The sequence below is a fragment of the Protomyctophum parallelum genome (genome assembly GCF_964188405.1).
Source record: "Protomyctophum parallelum genome assembly, chromosome: 4".
NCBI lineage: Eukaryota > Metazoa > Chordata > Actinopteri > Myctophiformes > Myctophidae > Protomyctophum > Protomyctophum parallelum.
This window is the reverse complement of record NC_139700.1, coordinates 8,704,329-8,729,445: the sequence shown is the minus strand read 5'-3', so window position 1 is coordinate 8,729,445 and position 25,117 is coordinate 8,704,329. Positions and strand designations below refer to the sequence as shown.

At 42.1% G+C, this 25,117-nt stretch overlaps 1 protein-coding gene across 1 annotated transcript in view; it reads left to right on the top strand.

The window, feature by feature from the left end:
• The first annotated feature begins 536 nt into the window (after positions 1-536).
• Positions 537-25,117, top strand: part of zc3h18 (zinc finger CCCH-type containing 18) — a 49,832-nt gene continuing 25,251 nt past the window's right edge. The window contains exons 1-9 of the mRNA XM_083763984.1: positions 537-703; positions 2,037-3,265; positions 6,822-6,906; positions 8,981-9,132; positions 10,506-10,601; positions 14,420-14,562; positions 15,068-15,112; positions 16,105-16,231; positions 17,020-17,318. Coding sequence (XP_083620110.1) covers positions 2,051-3,265; positions 6,822-6,906; positions 8,981-9,132; positions 10,506-10,601; positions 14,420-14,562; positions 15,068-15,112; positions 16,105-16,231; positions 17,020-17,318 — 2,162 coding nt within the window. The 5' untranslated portion in view covers positions 537-703; positions 2,037-2,050. The remainder of the gene's footprint in view (positions 704-2,036; positions 3,266-6,821; positions 6,907-8,980; positions 9,133-10,505; positions 10,602-14,419; positions 14,563-15,067; positions 15,113-16,104; positions 16,232-17,019; positions 17,319-25,117) is intronic.

The following is a 25,117-nucleotide window of genomic DNA, read 5'->3' as shown; positions in this document are numbered from 1 at the left end:
AGAAAGTTGTATAAATATATCAATATTATCTAGCGGCATTTAGGCAACGTATTTAAAGACCTCCATGTAAGTTATTATGTGTATAATCCACAAGATGGTCACATATTTCGGCAGGTCACCAATTTCACCGTAACACGACCATGCTGCATGCATGATGCTGCAGAGACCGAGTTCAAGTGAGCGAGTGGCCGAGATTTTGGGTATTGGAATTTGAAAATGGACCGATGGACCCTACCCATGCAATGTGACATTACACAACAATGCTGCCTGCACCACTACCAACTGTAGGCCAATATGCTTTCCCAATTCCCAATTGATCTATTGAAGATTCTGACTTTCAAATGTACATAATTTTTGTTTTCTCATGCCAATAAATCCCTTTGAATTGAATAGTAGTACTAGTAATAGTAAAAAATAAAAAGTGAAAAAACTAATAGTAGCAGAACATGCCAGATCTGATTCCAGATCAGCCAGCATTGCATTAGCTTTCAGCGCGGCAGACCGTCGGCGTTTGATGACGTTCGAGGTAATGGCCGCTCTCGCCGTGTCGTGTAGGGCTTCTTATTTTCTCCACCACAGCAGCGGATAAGAAAATAACCACATCATATTTATTGTTAAAGTGTAAAAAAAGACCATCCCGAATAGACTGGGTAGCGCCTAACACGGCAGCCGTGTCTTCAAAGAGGTGCAGCAGGTTGCCAAGGTGAATGAATGGTCATGTTTTGATGTTAGCTAGCTGACTTAGCTAAAAGGCTAAGTTTCGTGAGGAGGGACTCCGAGGGAGGCTGCATTGTTAAATGAAAAGGCAGGCGAGCATGCTTTAATGTCGGTCACAAAGAGACGCTGTGTCGCTCGTCAAAGTCCCATGCACTTGCACAGCACGATCGCTTAAGTTAAAGATGTTTCTTTGGGTAATAAAGATTCGATTGTTTTAATTTAGATTTTTGCGCTGAGGACGGGTTTCGGGCCTGGTTGTATGCTACATAGCGCGACTCAGCTGTTAGCTACTGCTACACTGTTAGCAGGAAAATGAAAAGCTGCAGGTTTTTGTGTTGTTTTTAGTCTTGTGGGCAAACATGGCGCAAGGTGTGATCGATCGCTGCTTGAGATTATGCAAGATAGTTTTGGGCCATTCGTCTCAGATCGACAATGTGGTTGCTTGCTAGCTAGCTAAATAACTAAAGCTCAAGGAATAGTCGAAATCAGTGGCCAAGTAAACAGTTTACTTACAGCTAACTTGTCTTCAACCCTGTTGTGTGCTGCTTCTAACATGTCGTTACACTTGTATTAAAGTTCTGTGCTGTCAGTCTGACAGACGCAGCTAAAGTGAGCTGTATGTCAGTTTCTCAAAGTCGATTCCAGAGAGTCTGTGGGTACATTTCAAGGGGGGTCTCTCTGAATTGACCCATACACAGTGATGTAAATTGGTTTTCAATGGTGTTTTCAGGGACATTTTATGAGTCGTACTTCAACGACATTTGAGTACAGTATTGCATCCTAGGACCCCCAGAGGGTGACATGATTGCGTCCTTTCTCAATTTAGTGAGTCTTACGAAGCAGGATGCAGGCTATTTGCATCACTGCATACACGTTTGTAACCCTGACCGTAAACAAATGGTGATATGGAATACTCCCCATATCAACCAGTAGGTTACTCATCAAGACCATATGGAGCCAGTAGGCTCTAGCTCTACTGGAGCAGAGACGTTGTCGTTGTCAACCATTGTCCGATGTGGTGTTTGTTGCGTTGTCTGACTATTACTAACCCTAAATATAACCCTAACCTCTGTCTTAAACGGCTACGTAAGTAAACATAAATCCAAGTTGTTGTATAGTGCGTGGTCTTGATGAGTAACCTACTAGTGATTATGGGTCAATAGGATTCGAAGCGGGTGAATGGAACCAAATGAGCCCTAACGGGTCCATTTGGTTCCATTTGTATACTATCGAGGGTTAAGGGAAGAGACCTTGCAATTTAAAAGTTTGAGAAACACTGCCGTATGTCATTGTTTTGACTAATTATTGAATGTTTCCAGCGGACCGTTCTCTGATGGATACCCCTGAAAGCCCTACCCAGTCACCTCAGTCTCCGGAAGAGGAGGAGAAGGGCATATCCGACAGCGAGCTTCTACGTGATTCTGCAGGCGAAGAAGACGACGACGACGACCGGCTCCTCTCGGACAGCGAGCTCGTCCACGGCGAGGAGAATGGAAGGCTGGCGGAGGAGGAGGAGGAGGACGAGAGGACGAGGGGTGGAGGAAGAAAAAGGGATTCCGACTTGGACGAGGTGGTCCCAGACTTCATCTCCGACCCGGAAGACGAGGAGCCCGCTGTCGGAGACGGAAGAGGAGTGATGGGTCAAGAAGAGGATGAAGAGGCCATTGTTTTGGTGGAGGGAGGCGAGCAGAACTCTCCAGAAGAAGGGGAGATGGAGGAGGAGGAGGGGGAGAGACGAGGACAAAACGAGGAGGTGGAGGGAGAGGAGGATAGGGTCTTGGATACCCCACAGTCTCCTGATTCAGTACCAGACCAGCATCGGGGCTCCTTCTTCCCCCAGGAGATAGAGGAAGGGGAGGAGGAGGAAGAGCCACGACTAGAGGGCTATGGGACTGGTAGGAAGGAGGAGGAGCAGCCTATGACACCGCAGCCACCCACTGGGACAGCAGAGCTGGATGATGATAATGAAGATGGTGAGGTGGAGGAAAACAGTAGGAGGAAGAGGGGGGAGGAGGAGGAGGAGGAGGATGATGAAAACGAAGAGAGGAGGAGGGGACGGCGTGCGGCGGTTATAGTCCGGGAGATAAAGGACGACTCTGCGGAGGAGGAGGAGGAGAACGCAAACCAAGAGAGGAGACGACGGCAGGCGGCGGCGGCCATCGTCCGGGAGATAAAGGACGACTCCGCGTCCGTCTCCCGCGAGCTCGACGAACACGAGCTGGACTACGACGAGGAGGTGCCCGAGGAGCCCAGCGTCCCCGCGCACGACGAGGACGACGAGGAGGAGGAGGACGAGGAGGAGGGGGAGCAGCAGCACGTCGTCAAGGCGGAGGGAGGAGACGAAGAGCAGGAGACAGAGGAGGACATCGCGGCGGCCCGCGCCAAGCGGAGGAAGGCGCTGAAGCCCATCCTCCCTCCGTCTCCCCCCAGCGACACCCAGACCAAGAAGAACGAGGACTCCAGGGGAGCAGAGAGGAGTAGGAGAGACTCCTTCCGAGACAAGAAGAAGGACGAGGATGACGGAGAGATCGATGAAGGCGAGATAGAAGTAAGTGTTTGTGATGATGATCACCGCTGGCCTATTCTCATTCTCAGCATGGATAGATGAGGTGTTGGTAGGGGACCGTCATCTATGTGATTGGCCGTATTCTAACAACAATCTAACACATTTTAAATTATCTTTCTTGCACATCATGATCATTATAATGTTCTTGTTTTGATCATAAGACCCAATTACTGAATTACTCCAGGTTTTCTTCAGAGTGTGTATACGACACTATGACACATTAGGGAGTCCAACTACTACTAGTTGTTCTCAAATGTTTTATTTGCAAGGAGAGTGTACATTCTGTATAAATGGAACCAAACAGACACGTAGGGTCCATTTGGTTCCATTAAAACACCTGCGGAGTTACAGACCTTTAACCCATTCTGACCTGAGATCAGATTCTAAAAAAAAATCAGTCGTTCTTCGATTTTTCAAAAATAGCAGACCTACAAGCTCGTATCGCGCCACTCGGTGGCGCGATATGAGCTTGTAGATCTGCTATTTTTAAATAGCTAAAGCATAACACGATGCCAACACCAAAATGGGTGCCCGGTCAGAATGGGTTAATGGTCATTCATGACTAGCTCTTGATGTGTTTCTGGTAATAGCCCGGAAGTTATGCGGAACGCCTACTGAGTGGCAAAAAACTACTTTCTGGCGTTGACATCCCATACATCCAAACAGAAAAAATCCCATCTGATTGCATAAACAACATTAAACTCACTTTGCCACTCGATTTGACACTCACTTCACTTTATGCATGTGCATACCCTCTATATATATTATCTCATTTTGTATGTCCGTGACAAAACTGTAATTTCAACAAATATGTCCACCACAAGCCAGCATGCCGATGATGACCACTGGTTGCTGGCCATGGTTACCGGTAATTGTCATCTTCACACACGACCTGGCCTGGGCAGTAGTTTGACCTATGTGGTTCTTGATCGGGCACTTTTTTTATTACAGCTGTCACATGTAATAACATTGACATATCTCAGGACTGCATGTATCACTGTGAATAATAATGCTGCAGTGACAGATTGGATGGTTCCATTATATACAGTACATGCATTGTATGCTGTAACTGTACATGCCAAATCATGATTTGAGTTATACTAATGTCCTGTCCTTTTCTCATTGTCACTCACCCAAAGACTGCAATATTGTGAGACAGAAATATATATATATATATATATATAAAAAGTTACATTTCATCTCAAATGCTATTATGCATATACTGTACTCCACACAGTTGCTTCACACCGTTTTTTAATTAATTCTTTCTATATCTGGTGTTGTGCAGGATCTGTGGTTGAATTTTGTTTTGATCTCTCAAACATTTCTTTTTAGAACATTGTTATTTACTTTTGATAGTCTGGAATAGATCCCATGGTCATGTCAGGAAACCTGGAAAATCTATGCAATTAAAAGTGATTTGATTATATATTTTCAGTTTTTGGCCTGCTGTAAGAATTGGTTCTGTCAAAGGCTCAAAGCTGGGCACCTTTTTGAAGCTTCCTTTTGGGCTCCACGCCGTCCACGGTTAACCACTTGAACCCCAGTATCTATTATTCTGGGGAGAACATTAGCCCAAAATAGCAGACCTAGAAGCTCCAAGCACGCTGCGAGAATTTGCGACACATTGTGAGCTTGTAGATCGGCTATTTTTGCCGAGATTTGGTGTAGAGGGAAAAGTACAGCACAAACTCTGTTCTCCTGTTCTAGTCTAGACTAGGGTTGAATAGGGTTATGAATACAAAATTACAATTATATTTGCCTTTTAGGCTTCGTCGTGATAATAAATTGCACAGGGCAGATATGACAAATGACTGAAATGTACCATGAAGTTATTATTTTTAAATGTTATCCTTAGAATAAAATAGTGGAAATAGCTGATCTACAAGCTTACAATGCATCACAAGGAAGTGACGCATTGTAAGCTTGTTGATCTGCCATTTCTGTATTTTTTTTTTTAATGTATGAACTTTTTCAACATGAATGCGATTAACACAATGATTGCGATTACCTCAATTAATTGTGATTAGATGATTGTGTAATAATTGTGACATCCCTATTTGATATTAATTTCATCAAAAGTATGTTGGACTCATTGACAAGTAAAACACACATCCCTTCTTCTGGTGACATGGTGTCCTTCTAATTTGTCCATTAGTTATTTCATGCATAGATTTCATGCACAGACTAAAATATTGACATAATCGAATCAAAACATTTGTGACTGAATTTCCCCCGTGGGATCAATAAAGGTCTTATCTGGTGGTCTGCCTTTCCTTAAAAGGCAATATCAGTCATCGGAAGTTTGAAATTGAATGGGCTTACATAGTAATATCTAAATATTGAATCAAGAAACTTAAAGATTGTCTGGGTAAAATGTCCCTTAAGTACAATGAAATATGTTTTGTATTATTAGTGAAAATAAAAATCATGAAAGCCAAACATGCATGAATAATACATTAACATTGAGGTGATTGAGCCCCCTGGCCCTGTGTAATTATCACAGTTACCAAAACTCCCCATGAACATTGCATTCAGTCTGACAAACTGCACTTTGTCAGAGGCAAACTGCATTTTGTTAGAGGCAAACTGCACTTTGTTAGAGGCAAACTGCACTCTGTCAGAGGCAAACTGCACTCTGTCAGAGGCAAACTGCACTCTGTCAGAGGCAAACTGCACTCTGTCAGAGGCAAACTGCACTCTGTCAGAGGCAAACTGCACTCTGTCAGAGGCAAACTGCACTCTGTTTAGAGGCAAACTGCACTCTGTCAGAGGCAAACTGCACTCTGTCAGAGGCAAACTGCACTCTGTCAGAGGCAAACTGCACTCTGTCAGAGGCAAACTGCACTCTGTCAGAGGCAAACTGCACTCTGTCAGAGGCAAACTGCACTCTGTCAGAGGCAAACTGCACTCTGTTTAGAGGCAAACTGCACTCTGTCAGAGGCAAACTGCACTCTGTTTAGAGGCAAACTGCACTCTGTCAGAGGCAAACTGCACTCTGTCAGAGGCAAACTGCACTCTGTCAGAGGCAAACTGCACTCTGTCAGAGGCAAACTGCACTCTGTCAGAGGCAAACTGCACTCTGTCAGAGGCAAACTGCACTCTGTCAGAGGCAAACTGCACTCTGTTTAGAGGCAAACTGCACTCTGTTTAGAGGCAAACTGCACTCTGTCAGAGGCAAACTGCACTCTGTCAGAGGCAAACTGCACTCTGTCAGAGGCAAACTGCACTCTGTCAGAGGCAAACTGCACTCTGTCAGAGGCAAACTGCACTCTGTCAGAGGCAAACTGATGGAGGGAGGGGGGAAAGTAATCGACGGTAACTGCTGGGAAAAGTATGCCTGCCCTGATGGTGTGTCTGAAAGGACATACATCTACCATTTTATAGGCAAATGCAGACAGTATGCATGCTGCATGGAGGCTTTTGAAGTGTAATGTGAGCAAACTGTGTTCTTAACAAACCAAACATTTAGACAAGAATATGAGTGACTGGCCGGCCGCATAACGTTGTCCATAATGTATGTATGTGTGTGGCACAGGATGACGACCTGGAGGAAGGGGAGGTCAAGGATCCTATGGACAGGAAGATCAGACCACGTCCCATCTGCAGGTTCTTCATGAAAGGTAACAAGCCGCAGTTTAAAGCGCAGCCATTGGCGGGTTAGCGCAGCCATTGTCACACACTAAAAGGCCAGTCCCCACATTGCGATGGGTCAGAATAATCGTTAATAATAGAAATTAGAAAGTATAGTAATCGACCATCGGCCATTATTCCCATTATTATAAGGCCATTATTCCCATTATTATAAGGCCATTATTCCCATTATTATAAGGCCATTATTCCCAATGGCAGTTGCAAGGAGTTGCATTGGTGTGGTGTGGCCTTGAAACGGTTTCGTTGCATTGAAGGAGTTGGCAACTAGTTGCATTGGTGCTTTCTGGCCTTTAACCCATTCTGACCTGAGATCAGATTCTAAACGAGGTTTCCACCGGACACACACTGGTCTGATTAACCCATTCTGACCTGAGATCAGATTAAAAAAATGTCAGTCGCTCTTCGATTTTTCAAAAATAGCAGACCTACAAGCTCGTATCGCGCCACTCGGTGGCGCGATATGAGCTTGTAGATCTGCTATTTTTAAATAGCTAAAGCATAACATGATGCCGACACCAAAATGGGTGCCCGGTCAGAATGGGTTAAAGTAGCTCTGCCTTGACACTTCAGGGAGTTGTAGGTGTTGCCTGCAACTGCTGTGTATTGACCCATTTTGACCTGAGATCAGATTCAAAAAATGTCTTCTACATCAGTAGACAGTTTTCTGAAAAAGCTGTGTTTCTATGTCAGTGGTTCTTCGATTTTTCAAAAATAGCAGATCTACAAGCTCATAGCGCGCCACCGAGTGGCGCCCTATGAGCTTGTAGATCTGCTATTTTTCAATAGCTAAAGCATAACATAATGCTAACACCAAAAGGGGTTCCCGCCTCAAAATTATGTTTTTTTGGGGGGGGGGTCACAGAATGAAATTGTGTTTTGGAAGTATTTTGATAACTAATAATTTAAATGGTAAACTATTAATAGGGGCAGCAACACTGTTAAACTGTTTAGTCGAAACTGCACACATCCTTTCCTACCAACAAACTGTGCCTGTGTCTTGTGTTCTGTAATTGGGCGTTTTGCAGAATTTCCAATTCAGATCTATTCAGCTGTCGTATAGGAAGGGTCAGTAAGTTTTATTTATCCGTTCATTGAACAAATGCCACTGTTTTAATATGCAACTTGTTTTGGATTTTTATGCATTCACTAAATACATCCTCATAATATCTACATTCAGTGATTGAAAGTGTTCCAAGAAATTGCATTTCATGCCCCCTTTTCCTCTGGCTATTTTTCATAAGTTAACTTACAACTTAAGTATTCCAATCTAGCTTTAGTGTATCAATCAAGCTTCCACAAGTTCCAAGCCAAACAGACGCATCTTTTTTATTACCAAGCTTCATTGTTGGGCGCAAACATGTTCTGTGCACGCAGATTGAGAAATACATTTGAGGACATTGCATTTAACACTCTGTTGGTAATGTGGTTGAACCGTCCACCGGTGCATGGGTGGTCAGATCTAGATTGCATCTTTGGAGAACCTGCTTTAGCTTTAGCACTGTGCGGTTATAATCTGATCACAGACAGACTTGTCTGACTACTTGTTGATTGTTTTCTGTGGTATGTGGCATCATTCCATGCATAGACATTGTGATGCCTCCTTTGGCTCTGGGGTGTCTTGTATTTCTGGCGCCATCTTACAGGGAAGGAAGCCACAAAAGCCACCGCATGCGTGACAGAGCAGACATTCGGTAGGCCAATCAGAGGTGGGGGCTGGTCTTAGTTACTTGAGTGGCCTTCCGCCCTCCTACCAATGAATTGCAGCGGCCAATGAGGGATCTAGCTTTTTATTATGGGTTCCATGATCTGAACTGTTCAGTCATTGTTTGTGTGAATTCTACACTAGGGGGAGCTCTAGTACTTAAAACTGATGATGAATGTATTGTGTGCACTTGAATCAGTTAATTTGCTTTGGTTTTGGGAGGTACTCACTTTATATCCTCTGTGCTGAAAATGATCTGTATAAATGTACAGACATTTGAACTCTTGGCTTTTGCATGTTAACAGGATTTCTTCTCTGTTTGTGCTTGCTGCTTCCCACAGGCAACTGTACCTGGGGTATGAACTGCCGGTTCATCCACCCAGGAGTCAACGATAAGGGCAACTACTCCCTCATCGCTAAGCCAGACCTCTTCTCGCCTAACGGGGGTGCTCCTCCAGGCGCACCACACCCACTCATACCCAATAACCCATGGGTAAGTAGTAAAGTACAGTAGATTACACACTGCTGTTGATTTTGACAGCACGTTTTGATTTGGTTTGAGCCATAGTAGTCTTTTGAATGAAATACATTTTTGTTTCTCATATTTGAGTTCACCTGAAATGTTTTTTCATGTGTTTCATGTGTTAGTCTAGTTTTGGTGATTAAATATCATACGATTTTAAACGATGTTTTGGTTGGTCATTGATGAAATATATAGATTTTCCAGTCTCAAGGGCTTTGTTAAGACTGCAGGCAAATCCAATGTATTTCTTAATATCTTTAGGACCACTGACTTTCAAATCAGATTTGTGTACTGGTATCACATACCGTCAACCTATAAAATAGCAGATCTACAGATCTTTAACCAGCTCAGTGGCCTTGTGGTTAGGGTGTCCGCCCTGAAATGGGGAGGTCCAGGTTAGATCCCCAGCCGGGTCATACCAAAGAAATGGGACCCAATGCCTCTCTGCTTGGCACTCAGCATCACAGGTTGGATTCCTGCGTGCGGCACGGCTGCAGCTCCAAGAGAAAGGTCAAATGCGGAGAACAAATCTTGCATAATTTTGCAAGCTGCTTTCTGAGCTTGTAAAGGTTAAAGTTAAACAATATAATGTATGGAATGTGGAAGGAATGTGGCTGAACATTGCAGAACAAAGCACATGATCATCATAATCGTTTTTTTGGCGGGACAGACATTGCATTTTCGGTACTGCCCCGTTTGCCCTGATCTCCGACATGCCTATTGAAATGTCTATATATATATATACCGGTACCTCTTCTATATATACACATCCTCTTTCCATTGTAGTTATGGTCTAGCACACCACATGAAACAAAACTTCAGACACGGTTCGCCGCAAATTCCATCATGCATGTGTTCTCTGTGTGAACATTTTGGAATTATATTAGTGAAGAAAAGAAAAACCTTTGCACGGAAATTCATGGGCACCTGCCACCAAAGGGACATGGACAGATGGGTGGGTACAAGGGGTTCTCTGACAAAGCTTGGTGGCGTGACGTAGGTGGTCTGCCCCGAAACCTCTAGTTGATAAATTGGGCCAATCTCTCCCTCCCTGTATCTCCATGGTGCGTGGAGAATTAGAGATGCATGAATGAAATGGTTCGTTTCCCAAACCTCGGCACTAAATGTGGCGTCTGTAAACATACCATTGCTATAATAACTCACAACGTTGGGCTACTATGATATCCCATTTTGGGGCGGGAACCCATTTTTGCACTATGTTATGCTTTAGCTATTCAAAAATAGCAGATCTACAAGCTCGTAGCGCGCCACCGAGTGGCGCGCTACGAGCTTGTAGGTCTGCTATTTTTGAAAAAATGGATTCTCTGCTCTCTACGTTCCAGGGTGGACCAGCCGTTGAAGAGCTCCCCCCACCGCCCCCTCCGGTAGAGCCCCCCGTGGAGAGTGCCTGGGAGAGAGGCCTGAGGCATGCAAAAGAGGTACTGTACTAATTAATTGTCACGCAATTAATTGCGATTTACGGTTTAATTGAGTTTTATATGAATTAAAAGGAAGTTTCAGATTGCTTTTAAAGGAGAATTCCATGCTAGAAGGCTTTCTTACCTTTATTTGTAGTTGTTACCTCCCCACCAAAGAGGTCCAGGTGTTATTTTGTGCAAAAGTGCATTATTGGCTATTTCCCCTACCATAAGCCCTCAATGGATTGCATTGAATTGAATGGGGCTATGGGGTGTTGTGCTAATTCGCTTATTTCCATCGCTCAAAAATCAATTATTTTTGTATATATCCTCTCTTCATAATGTAAATAGTATCCCAAGCGGCACACTTTACTACTTATTTAGATGGAAATAAGCGAATTAGCACAAAAACCCAACCCCCATTCAGGGCTTATATTAGGGGAAATAGCCAATAATGCACTTTTGCACAAAATAACTCCTGGACCTCTTTGTTGGGGACGTAACAACTAAAATAAAGGTAAGAAAGCCTTCTAGCATGGAATTCTCCTTTAAGGTTTCGTAATAAAAAAATGTGCACAGTGCAGATATGACAAGTAACTTAAATATACAAAGATATTAATGGCAAAACAGAATGCGGACATAGATGAACTAGAAGCTTACAATGTGTCACTTGTGACACTGACGCATTGTACGTTTGTAGATCTGCCTATTTCTGCTGCTTTTTAAATTATGCAAAAATAATTGAGATTGTCTCAAATAATTGCGATTAGATGATTATGTAATAATTGTGACTGGCTTGCTTCATAGGCATCACTGTAGTTGTAGTATGTAAATCCAGTCTCAAGGGCTTTGTTAAGACTGCAGGCAAATCCAACGTATTTCTTAATATCTTTAGGACCACTGACTTTCAAATCAGATTTGTGTACTGGTATCACATACCGTCAACCTATAAAATAGCAGATCTACAGATCTTTAACCAGCTCAGTGGCCTTGTGGTTAGGGTGTCCGCCCTGAAATGGGGAGGTCCAGGTTAGATCCCCAGCCGGGTCATACCAAAGAAATGGGACCCAATGCCTCTCTGCTTGGCACTCAGCATCACAGGTTGGATTGGCGGGTTAGAGCAACTATAAATAATTCCTGAGCGAGGCACGGCTGCAGTTCACCGCTCCAAGAGAAAGGTCAAATGCGGAGATAAATATTAAAGGTTATAACTTGTTTAACTTTATAAAGGTTAAAGTTGAACATCCTAGAACAAAGCACATGTCAATAACGATCGTTATTGCAGAGCAATGTTTTGGCAGGACAGATTTTCGGGACTGCCCCGTTTGCCCTGATCTCCGACATGCCTATTGAAATGTCTATATATTTACATCTTCTATATATACACATTTGGCTTACGGTAAGACTTCCTGTTGCTGATAATCGTGCCCTTTTATCGTTGTCCTCATTCCATTGTAGCTATAGTCTGGCACACCACATGTCATGTGTTCTTTGTTTCGTCACTTTTAATTGTTCACTATACATTTGGCTCTTTGAGTGAGTCACATGTAATTTCTTTCGGAGATATGTTTTTGTTATGCCTGAGTCTGCCAAAAAATTAAAAGTCCAGCCCGAAACACGGTGCACCAAAAAGATTGTTCCACCTCAATGTAGCAGCAGCTGTGGTAGGAACCAAAAAACTTCAAATTGACTTTTGTTAGCGTGCATCTGCATGGATTACAGCATATGTTTAAGTCATTTTTACAAAAGGCAAATCACTAGTTATTTGTCAAAAGGCAGTCAGAAATGTCTGCACACTCAATTTACTGGGTGCACGGTTCATAGACGATTCAACACACCGAAACATTGCGGAATATGTAATGCGAAATTGTGAATACAGATAACATTATCGTGCACGTCATGTTTATTTTAAAAGCCAGTTCTTTAAATTCCAGAAGTTAATTTTAACTGGTAAGATTGTTTGGATAACATTACATTCACATCCATACACAATGTTATATTAATTTTTTGTAAACATGTACACTTGGGAATGTGGGCAGTTATCAGCTTTCTGTGCAGTGATGTAAATAGGTTTTCAATGTAATGGGTCGTCTTTTAGATGGGTCCCAGGGACATTTTATGAGTCCCACTTCAACGACATTAGGAGTCATATTTTGCAGCATTTTACTCCCACCTTATATGGTTATATTAATGTAGAAAATGTATCTGAAAGAAATAAACACAATTCCAAATCTGACAACTTAATATGGTGATGGAGGGGAAAGGAACTGGTTGGAATAACGTGTTCCTTCCATGCGCTACGTCCAACCAGGGAAACTCCCCCCTGTCAGGTGTAAAGGAGCAACTTGGACACTCAAGCATGAAGGAAGCATGAGTTAAGTCCGTTGCTCTCCCCAGGTTGGCGGAGGGTGTGTAGAGCCCAGGATCACATTAGATGATTGACACAGGGGTGAAAAATGCGTTACAAAATCGTGGGATAAAAATATATTTAAAAAAAAGATTGTTAGGATAACATAACATTTGCATAATCTTTTTGTAAACATGTACACGTGGGAATGTGGGCAGTTATCTGTGTAATATACTTAACAGATAACATTACAGTGCATGTCACATTGGGGTTTAATAAGTTAAACCTTTATTGATTGATATAAACCATGTGGAAATGCAGGTGTCATTGCAGCAACAGCTAAGAGTGAAACAGGAGAGGAGAGTTTGTTCTACTTTATATAGAATACAAAGCCACCTTTCTGGTTTTGTCGTAAATCATATAGTCTTGTAGCAGCTTTAACTAGAATTGCAGCATTGAATCGACCTAAAGACTAGTGCATCGTGAAGGGAAACACATTGGTGTTATGTAGGTCTGTCACAAGTAAGCACCCGGTCACAATTATTTGAGATAAAAGCAATTATTCTTTGCATAATCGTGCATCTATAATTCAATTCAAAACAGCAGATCGGCTATTTTCAGCATGCAACCAAACATACAATGACTTGCCTTTTCTCGTATCCACTAGTCCCTCCCTGACATTTTAGTCTAGTTTTTATTGACGAAATTGTCAGTATATTTCGTCTTAGTCATCATAGTTTTGTTTTTTATTTAGTCGTCTGTGCAGGAGGATGCTAAACGCACACCAGTCTTAGTAGTGGTGCCAGCTCACGGCAGAAACATCTAAAGAGTTCAGTCTTAAAAGACAAAAGGGTGGCTGCACACACTGAAACCCCTTTTCCACCGGTTGGTTCCCAATGGGAACCGGTTCATTTCTTTTTGGTTTTTAGTCCATGACCATGAGCCAGAGCTCCAAAATTGGTGGGCAAACTCGACCTATATTAAATTGTTTATAGGATCAATACAAGTAAATTAATACATGATAACCCTTCCACAGTAGTAGCTTTTTCATATTTTCGATTATTTTGCATATTTTCCTACATAATGCCTCATTTGCATATTTAAAAATTTAAAAATTGTAATACAACAAATCATTGTCTTCGTGTAAGTACTCAATTGGGGAAGTTTCATGGTGATAAATCTAATATAGGTATGGTTTTGCCCACTCAGTTCATAATTAACGTTCCAATTTTGGAGCTCTGGCTCATGGACTAAAAACCAAAAAGAACTGAACCGGTTCCCATTGGGAACCAACTGGTGGAAAAGGGGCCTCATAGCCAAAGTGCCGATTACTTATTAGGATGCAGAGTAAAAACCAACGTTTCGGCAACTGCCTTCTTCAGGGTATTTTATTTAGTTGTCGTCAGTGAAAAAAGGCTAGTTGACGAACAGTTTTCCGTCCTAGTTTTAGTCAAGGAAATCAACCCTGTTGTGTCCCTGGCTGTCCGTGCAGGTGCTGAAGAAGGCCACCATGCGTAAGGAGCAAGAGCCTGACTTTGAGGAGAAGCGTTTCAATGTGACAATCGGAGAGGAGGAGAGAGAGTTCGACAAGGAGAACGAGTTCTTCAGAGAGCGGAGCTACCGCATCATCAGAGAGTAAGACCATTCATTCTATAACAATCAAAAAACATTTTTAATTTTAGGTATATATATATATATATATATATATATATATATATATATATACACACACAGGCAACAAAGTTTTATGCACACCTATATGCTCTGAGACGGGTGCGTAGAGGCAGGGCTCCATCATGTATACGTGTGTGCACAAAGACCCGCACACAGTCTGCACTTGCAATACGAACTTTATTTAGGCAACGTTTTGGTCAAAGTCCTTCTTAGGCATCTGAATGCCTGAAGAAGATAAGGTGTGTGTGTGTATATATATATATATATATATGTGTGTGTGTGTGTGTGTGTGTGTGTGTGTGTGTGTGTGTGTGTGTGTGTGTATATCTTATTTTATTTATTTTTATTTTATTATTATTATTTTTATTTATTTTTCTACTTTTTATTTTTTTTAGAAGGAATTTGTAGAATCTGCCTCACCTCTACAGGGGTTATACTTATCACATAATCTGTTCTCCCTTTTCAGTGAAATGGAATTCAGAGAGCCTATGTATGGACCAGGAGGCCCAGGGTGAGTGTCAAACATAACCTAGATTTATTCATTTCCACACCCCTCACACAGCTTTTAGTTCATTTCTGTACCTTTTTAGTGGGTGGACAAATGACATAGTTTTTTTTAAATGTTCAATTTATATATTTTGTTCGGGAGCTTGCAAATCAGTTTACACGTTTTTCTGTCATTTCAAGTTTCTCACTGAAAAGATGTCTTGTTATGTACCGGTCTTTTCAACATCATTCATCAATATTTAGCATAAAACCATGCAGCATAATAATTCATTCTGCAACGATTTATTGAAAAATGTCAGGTCAATTCAGTGAGAAGGACCTTTTTCAAGAAGACATGTCAAACACAAAGTGACATAGTGCTCACTACAGCTCATCATCATATGATGGTCCACACAGCTGTGTTTGCATATATCGACGTCACTTGTTTTTTTACTCCCATTTTCCTTTCCATATTTCAAAATGTGCATTGTGGAATGGCTCAAAGTAATAGAGCACCGAAGTGCTGACGTAACTCGCTCATCCCTTCGATTCCCCTGGTTCGCGGAATTAATTTCTCTATGGAGAAGAACATGGGGTGATCTTAATATCGTCTACTATAAGCGTTGTGGTCCAAAAATAAACAAGCTGTCTCTGCGTTATTGTCAGGGAGGTGTCTCTGTATCGTTTGCAACAGTCAGTCACTCATATATGATACAGTCTGCTTCTAGCGAAAATGTAACTAATTCAGTAGCAGTAATATTAGCATTTTCTCTCAGTCAGTTGATTCTTCATATCCATATGAGTGAAGCGGCCGGGATGACATGTTTATTTTTCAAACACAGTTCTTATATGAGGCGATCTAAAATCCCCCTATGGGGATTATAATGCAAATAAAAAGTACATGAACCTGTGGATTTGCGCCCTCTACCGATATTGACGTCAGACTTCGGTGCTCTATAGTCTTGTCATAATTATATAACAAAATATACAGTGATATGAGTGAGTTTCTCTTTACAGTCCTGCTGGTGGTGACCCATACCCTGACCCATATTACGATTATGAAATGGAGGCCCTGTGGCGAGGGGGGCAGTATGAAAACTTCCGGGTGCAGTATACAGAAGCTCCTCTGCCGTACCCCTATAATGTAAGTGTGCTCTGTACTAAACTCAACTACTCTTCTAGAATAACCCATTTTGACCTGAGATCAGATTCTAAAAATGTCTTCTACATCCTGTCAGTTTTCTGAAAAAGCTATGTTTCTATGGCAGTCGTTCTTAAACCCCAGCTCCAGAGGCCAGCATACATGTTCACTTTAAGATGTCGGTGTTTGCCCGCCCCCCACACACTCTTGTCACACACACCACCGCAGCATTGGAACAAGGACACACTCCTTACCTCTCGTCAGAAGCGTTTACATGGCGCCACCGTCGCAGTACAAAGGCACAAATTAAATCCGGAATGTGGATGGCAGAAAATCCACCAAGGACAGCGATCCTAGAATCCTGAAAATCCTCCCTTCCACTGCTTTGCCCTGTGAATATATTTCCAATCCCATAGTTATAGAGGGTATGCCTCGTGACATCATCATCATACCCGGACGTTCTGCAGGAACGCCTACTGAGTGGCAAAACACAACTTTCTGGCCTTGATAGCACATACTGTACATCCAAACAGAAAAGTCCAATATGAGTGCATTAGGCGATGTTAAGCGACGTTAAACTCACTTTGCCACTCACTTTGCCACTCGATTTCTCATTCACTTTATGCATGCGCATACCCTCTATTGTGGCATCCACCGGAAAGTGAAATTTCGAGCACACACTAAACTCCATACTTTCCCTCTAGCAGTCACTCCTAGTACTCCTGCTACTAAAGTGATTTGATTCAAACCATCCACCAAAAGCAAAGTATTTCTTCACTGCTCCGTCCCACCAGGACCAGCGCGAACGAGAGCGCGATCCTCGAGACCGCCACAGGGACCGCGAGCGAGAGAGAGACCACCGCGAGAGGGAACGGCGGCAACGGGAACGCGAGCGGGAGAGAGAGAGGGAGCGCGACAAGGAAAGGATGCGCCGAAAAGAGGAGTGGGAGAAGGACCGCATGAAGCATGAAGGGGGCATGAAGCGGGACGAGAAGGAGAGGCCGAGGATGCGTCCTCCTCGAGAGCCGAGGGGGGAGAAGAAGGACGAGGATAAAGCTAAACCCCGCTCCCCCATCGGCCTGCCACCCAAGTAAGTCTTAATACCTGTCACTATACTTTATGCCCGATGCTCACAAGCAGCAACGGACGCTAGTACGGCTAAAATTAATAGGTTCTTTACAAACAAGCCACGGGAGACGAGCAACGAGTGTGTATACTTTTCTTTCCCCTCCTATCTGGCTGTACTCCTGGGCAGACGAGCTGCATGCAAACACACCCGCTCCTTAAAAAACTGTCTGGGGTGCAAGTGACAACAACGTAGATCTACATAATCTCCTATCTAATGATAGGAGATTATATGTTAATAGAGTTAATGCTGTGACACACAAAGTGTTTTCTAGAAAGTTATTTAGAGTTTAAGTGACCTTTCTGCGTTGCTCCAAAGTTATTTTTAGAACTGATTCTCTGAGATAATGTCAGTCACAGGTGTGTGACTGGCACACATGTGCAGGTAGCACGCACCTGTTGGCACCTGGCGGTGTGTTCGTGCTAGCCCGCTGGCAGGAGGTATGTGTGACACACCCGCAGGTGTGTGTGTGGGCTGGCAGGTCTCTCAAAACAAGAGTGAAAACCAACAGAAGCATATTGGGTGATGCACCCACAAGTTCAGCTGTGTTACTCATCCCACGATTGCATGATCCTTACAAGTTGTAAAGGAGACTAATCAACGATACAAACTATATAAAATTATTACAGATTATTCTGTTTGCAGCCATTACACACTGTGTGTGTAGTATGCATATTTATGTGTAGGGAGTAGGGACTAGGGAGTTAATGGGCTTTTGTTCTTTGTAAATGTCTCCAGTTGGGATTGTGGGCAGTTATCTGTGGTTGGCCGTGGCATTATAAGTGGAAAGGAATTGTTCACACTCATCATAAACAGTCTTACTGTTGAACAGTTGACAATGACGTTACAGTGCACGTCACATTTATGTGTGTAGGGACACATGTACACATGGCAATGAGAGTATTACTGTATGTGTCATATACATGTACAATATTATAGTGTATGTCACATTTATTTTGTAAGCCAATCCATTAAATATCCAAAGCGATATTTTAACTTGGGAAAGATGTTAAATAGCAAGCAACAGTAGGCAGTATGGCAAAAGTAGATTACTACACCTAAGCTTGAACCAGCTATTCACTAGTGCTGCACAATTAATTTAAATAAATAAATGAATCGAGATTCCTTTTTAAATTTGAGCAAGAATCCAATAGTTGGCTGGTAGGTTTAAGTCAAGCACTTTGATGTTGTCTGTTTAAAGCCACATTTTGAGTGTAGTAATGTTCAGCAACTAAAGACAATAAATATTTTCATGGAAAAATTAAAAATCAATATTCACATTTGAGCAAGAATTGTGCAGCACTACTATTCACTAGCTCATTGATCAATAAAACGGTCATTGAAAATAGATAGGCAGGCAAAATAATTGGGGGTACATGTTGTGGGGTTTAACGGTTACTGTAGTACATGTTGGTGTTAATCGAATGTCGGCTTGCATCAGCGTCTCTCTGAATTGCTATCAATGTTGTTCTGAAACGTTAACCCCAGTGATGTTGCTGGAGTAAATTGTGTGCATTTAAACCCACAACCTTTACTTATAGTTTATATCTACTAACCTCAGTGGCTAAAGGTCAGTCCACACCAATGCAACTCCTTGCAACCATGGCAGTTGCTGCAAGCAGTTGCATTGGTGTGGACTGGCCGGCCTTTACATTTGTTTTGTTGCAAGGAGTTGCGACTAGTTGCATTGTTATGGTTTGGCCTTAACCCATTCAGGCCTGACGTCGACATTTTCAAAATGTTTTCTAAATCATGACAATTTTCTGCATCAGTGGTTCTCAATATTTCATGTCAAGGACCCAAAATATTATATGTAAGAGGCCGCCGACCCCCATCTGAAAATGTGTTGTTCCAGGGACCCCCCAGAAGCAGATTTGAGTTAAAAATGTTCGCTCTAAAAGAATATATATTCAAAGATTTGAGGCATATTTTCACGATTTTTCAAAAATAGCTGATCTACAAGCTCGTAGTGCGGCCGCGCTTGTAGATCTGAGCTTGTAGATCTGCTATTTTTCAAAAGCTAAAGTATAACAAAATGCTTTAAACACCAAAAGGGGTTCCCGTACAGAAAATATATTGTCCTTGTTTGCTCTGTAAATGGCAAAATACTAATATCGATCTTAACTTAAAACATTTTGTTTTGGCACTGGGAGCTGTAAAGGCTCATACATAGTCTGGATTTTCGGTTGTGGGGTGACCACCGAACTACAACATGACGTCACAAGCCGCGGTGAAGAGTAAACCACCGCCACCGCTCCAGCCCTTCTCTCTGTTTTTACTCACCACCACTCAACGTTATTTCAGCTCCGGTGGTCAGCTCACCACCGGAGCGGTGGTCACCTCACCACCGAAAATCCAGACTATGAATAGGCCTTAAGTAGGTAGCTTGGAGAGTAGGAACACTGAATACTGTTGTTTCTATAGACTGATAATCCTTAACAATGAACTGAAATGCACAAAGTGTGTTTTCTATTTTAGACAAAGTGATCAGAACAACCAATACAAAGAGGTAATTTTAAACTCTTGGTAAATGGTGCATTTATATCCTATCTTGCAGGTGGATTGTGTGGTTGTCCAGCTAGAGACCTGTATTGCATGTCCTTCGCCCCCACCTGCCCTCAACTTGCTATCTACAATGTGCTGTCTGAAAAATGAAACAACTCAGTTTATGTTCTAGGTCAGGGGTTCCTTTTGTCACGGACCGGCTGACGGTTCATAAAATGTTCGTGGACCGGCGTCCGTCACGCGTCATCATAAAACCACAGGCCATGTGGAATTTCTTCCTGTTCACCCAGCCGATGCTTAGAGAGTCTCCTCAGGGTGCAAAACCATCTGTCATAGCTAGGATTATTAGAATTGAATGCGTTATCTTTTCTCTTGAGGCCAACCATAAGTCAAATGCATATTTTGGTAGATGGCCCTGTTCCAACTGCTATTTAAGACGAGGCATACTTTTACTTTATACCTTTTTAGCGGTGCCACAACAGTGCTCTGAAGAGTCTTGACATTCTAAATATAGCCTTGTCTTCAGTGTGCAGAAATTCAATGTGATGATAAGTAAGGACCTAAATGGTGGTGGTGATGAAAGAGTATGAAGTTAGCCAGTGAATGCAGCAGAGCAGTCATAGCAGCAGTGCACTGTCTAGTATCTACACAGTTTGGTTTATTTGTCAGTAAATAAATGCGCCTACTACGGTTTGAGGATTTGAGTAAATTGTGTGAATTTGAAAACTATAACCTTTCTTGTAGTTTTTAGCTAGTATAGCTACTAAGATATTGTCCTTGTTTGCTCTGTAAATGGCAAAACGGCAAACTTAACATTTTGAATTAGGTGATGTAATGCATAGGCCAATGCATGTCTGCAAAATGCATCATGGGAGCTGTAAGTAGGTAGCTCGGAGAGTAGAAACACGAAATACTGTTTCTATGTTTCTATAGACAAATCCTCAGTTACTTACAATTTTCTTTTCATCAGATATCGATTTATTTTTCTTTGAGAAACTAAAAAGGGATCCAGGACACTTCTAAATTGATAGAACTGTATTTATTTTATAGATAGAAACTTTTACCATACTTCACAATACTACTTTTTAAAATATTAGCTAAACCTAATATTTCAAACGTTCTTTCACAGAGAAGCTGATATTTGACAGTTTGTAGCGGTCGACAGTACTTGCGCGCTCTGCTTGCGCACTAGTAGGCCATTTATGGCCTACTTGTGTGCAACAAGCAAGTAGGCACTCGACAGAGTGCAGTTCTAGTTTTGACTATTATCGGAATCCGGGATTAAAATCCGAGATGAAAACATGTGAAAAAGGTAAACAGTGAGTCAATGGCTATCTTAAATGGCGGGGTCATCGCCTTTTCATCGTGCTAGCTTTCCAGACCTAACCAGAAGACGGAGATCTCCATCCATGGCACTTAACCGATGGATTTGAAAAGACGGAGATCTCCGTCCAATGCGTCCATGGCACTCAATGTGTTTTAACTGGTGAAAATAAGCTGATCTACAAACTCATTTGCAACGTCTTGTGAGCTTGTAGATCTGCTGATTTCACTAGTGTGGGTCCCGGACAAACGTTTAATTTCTCTTTTGGGTCTTGACACTTGAGCTAAAGAGTTTGGGAACCAGTGTTCTCGGTAATGGAAGAAGTCGTTTGTATTTCAGAGCCTTCAATTGGAAAGTGTTGCCGTGCTTAGAACTTGTGTAGTTAGTTACCACCCAACATAGTTTTGAATGAATAAGGAAATAGTTCTAACCAAATGATTACTATCAATTGTTTTTTTTTCCTTTTCAATTTTAAGTCACATTCTAACACCATGTAAACCGACAAGTCATTAAAGGAAGCCACCTTGTTCTTCTGTTGCGTTCAGCGATGGGTGACGGGCCGGCCCACGCTTTCAAAGGCCACCCGCGCCCCGGGAATCCAAACGCTGTTCCCATTGGCTCATAGTCCCACGAGTCACAGACTGTTTGACAGGAATGTTGTTTGCTATGAGAACATACACTAATAATTAATTATTATATTTATATTATATAAACTGCAGGTGGGCTGCCTTTTAAAACGCCCTTCTGTTTGCGGCTTCCTTTAACACTATTTTTCCAATTAATTAACATGCGTGCAGCTAACTGCTGCACCTGTTGTAGGTAAGTAGGGTTGCATAAGCGTTCAACGACTTATCATGCAAAGCTTATGAAACTTAATAACTTATGCTTATGGAACTTATGGTAGGTACGTAGGGTTGCATAAGCGTTCGACGTCACTCATGTTGGTATGAGTGACTTATCATGCAACGCTTATGAAACTTAATAACTTATGCTTATGGAACTTCTGGTAGGTACGTAGGGTTGCATAAGCGTTCGACGTCACTCATGTTGGCATGAGTGACTTATCAATCAAGTTTCTTTCATACTCTCAGCTGCCTGTTAGCCTAGCAGATAGCAGACCACTCGTTGTTGTGGTCCTTCTTAGCCAATATAGGCGTCTAATTTGTGCCTGATGGAAAATATTAAAATACTACTAACGCACGCCATGATTCTGTGCCTTTTAAAAACTATATTATACGCCTATAGAATATAGATAGATATCATTAATTTATTTCCATTTTAAAAGTTATAAAACCTAATAGATGGATGCCATTAATTTATTTCCAGCATTATTTCACCCGCGGTTTATCCGATATTAATTAATAATATATTCCATTGACCCTAAACCGACCCTAAACTGCGGCTAAATCCGCCATCCGCTGGTCTCTAGTAAGTAGGGTTGCATAAGCGTTCGACGTCACTCATGTTGGCATGAGTGACTTATCATGCAACGCTTATGGAACTTATGCTTACGCTTATGCAACCCTACGTACCTACCACAGGCAATGTGGAATTTCTTCCTGTTCACCCAGCCGACATTCTCCTCAGGGTACAAAACTATCCGTCATAGCTAGGTTAATAATATGTTGTCATTTTGCACTTGACGCCATAACAGTCAAATGCGTATTGTGGTAGTTTGTCTCTCTCGCCCTCGGCCAACTGCTATTAAAGTCAAGGCACACTTTAATAACAGTGCCCTAAAGAGAATTCTAAATACAGCCTTTAGTTGTCTTCATTGTGCAGAAACTCAATTTGATAAGTAAGGACTAGGGATGTGAATGATAAATCGATCATCGATCGATAAATCAAGGCCGAAAATCGACGTGTCGATTTATTCCTCTTCTTTTTTTTTTTTTCTTTTTTTGGCTGCGCAGCAGTTGAGAACGCCACTATGCATTCCTTTAAGCAGCACAACATGCACCCATGTTTAGAATTTGCATGAGTCGAAAAACATTGAAACAGATAGTCGATTTTCACCTTTTTAAGACTGTATAGTGCAGTGATGCATTTAACAACTTTTGCTAAATGGTTGTATAGTAGAGAGAGAGAAAATGTGTGGTGGTTTAAGAGTATGAAGTTAGCCAGTGAATGCGCCGGTCATAGCAGCAGTGCACTGTCTAGTGTCTACACAGTTTTAATTATCTGTAAATGAATGCACCTACCATGTTTTTTTACACACAAAAGTTAGATAAATAGATGGACAATGTTCCAAACTATTGCTACTTTCACTGCCTGGAAGAATAGTCTGGGCTGAATGCAGACATTTCTGTATCGAGTAAATAGTAAGTATCATGTCAAATCCAGAATATCCACCAAAATGTGTTCTGCAAGAGAGAGTTCACTTTCAAAATTCCCAAGCCATCAGACTGCCTGGAAATGTTGTTTCTGATATCATGTGCTAGTGTCGCACTTAAGCAAACAAGGAAGGAAGTCTTTGGAAAGGGGTGTTTTATTGTTTTTATTGTGTAGTAAATCACCTGTTTGGTGAATGAATAAACTGACCTACTCTAGTTCTATAAATAGCCTTGCTATAATAGGCTATGTTGGCTTTATGAAACATTTCCTGTATTGATTTACCGCTTGGCTTTGAACAGGAGGTGCCGCGTTGAATATGCATCATATTTCAGAGCCATTAATAGCACAAGAGCTATTTATAGCGCTTGTGTGTGTGTTGTGGTTCTATTTTTACTACAGAGGTGTCGTGCAAGCATCGTGTCACAGTCTGTGACACGTTTGCATGTTTGCGCTTGCATCACACCTCTGGAATTTTTCACTCCGAGGGATAGGGGAAGGGCTTACCTGTGTGTCAGAAAGAGATTGTGCAACGTTGAGTCCTTGCACACATTGACGTGTGTTGATTGACGTGTGTTGACTCTTATCCACCATTACCTTATCACATGAAAATATTTAACAACAAATTTCACTTTTTCCACTTTGTCCTGGCTGTAGCCAAGCAGGAAGTGGAAATCACTAATGCATTATTTGGAAGTGACGGTTTTCTAAAGCAGTTTTTCTTACAGTAGGGAATATCCAGTTACGCAGGGAACCCGACAACAAAAGCACCGCTCACGCCATTAATTGTTCTCGCCAAACCTCGCCATAGCAGGACGTCTGGTCATTATACAATGCATTTGAATGAGAATGGGCCCAGAGGGGGGGGGAAACGCCACCTGTGGGAGCGGAGGGTCTGTGCGTGGCTAGTGAGCAGCGGCTGCATTCATTAACATGGAGTGGAACAAAATGTGCGTCTGTGCACTCTTGGTAGGTTGCAAGCGTCACACCTTGCACATTTCCTCCAACAAATATTTGGACAGATGTTATCGACAAACTTTGCTTGTCTAAGCCTCGAATTTATGCTCTCGATTCATAAGTCCCATTGGTCCCTCTGCTACGGAAACTACCAATGGCAGGTTTAATAACAGAGCTTATTAATAAAAATGCCAGGGACGATAAGATGAGATTAATCCAATTATGCACTGATTGCGTTGCGCCTTGGACCCGTGCGTTGATGGGACATTTAGATTTAAAAGGCGAACGGATGGAAGTGTGTATAAAAGCATGGCTGTGTGCAACAACGAGAGGGGGAATAACGTTAGCTTCGCATTAGCTGGTTAGCTAATGTTGTTATCACTACAGCACAACAAGCCTCCAGTCCAGTACTTGTGAATGAAACAACATGTGGAAGTTAACGTTAATCTCTAGCGGACTAGTCCCATATGGAACCTCTCTCTGTAATTATCCAGTCTGTTAATACAGCTTTCTTCAATCAATCAATCAATCCCTCTGCTATGTAGAGCTACATATAATAATAGCTCATAGCTGGCGTAGTAGGGGCCATAAGGGGCTACTGACGTTCGACAATCTGAGAAACTATAGGAGTTCAAAGACACACCAA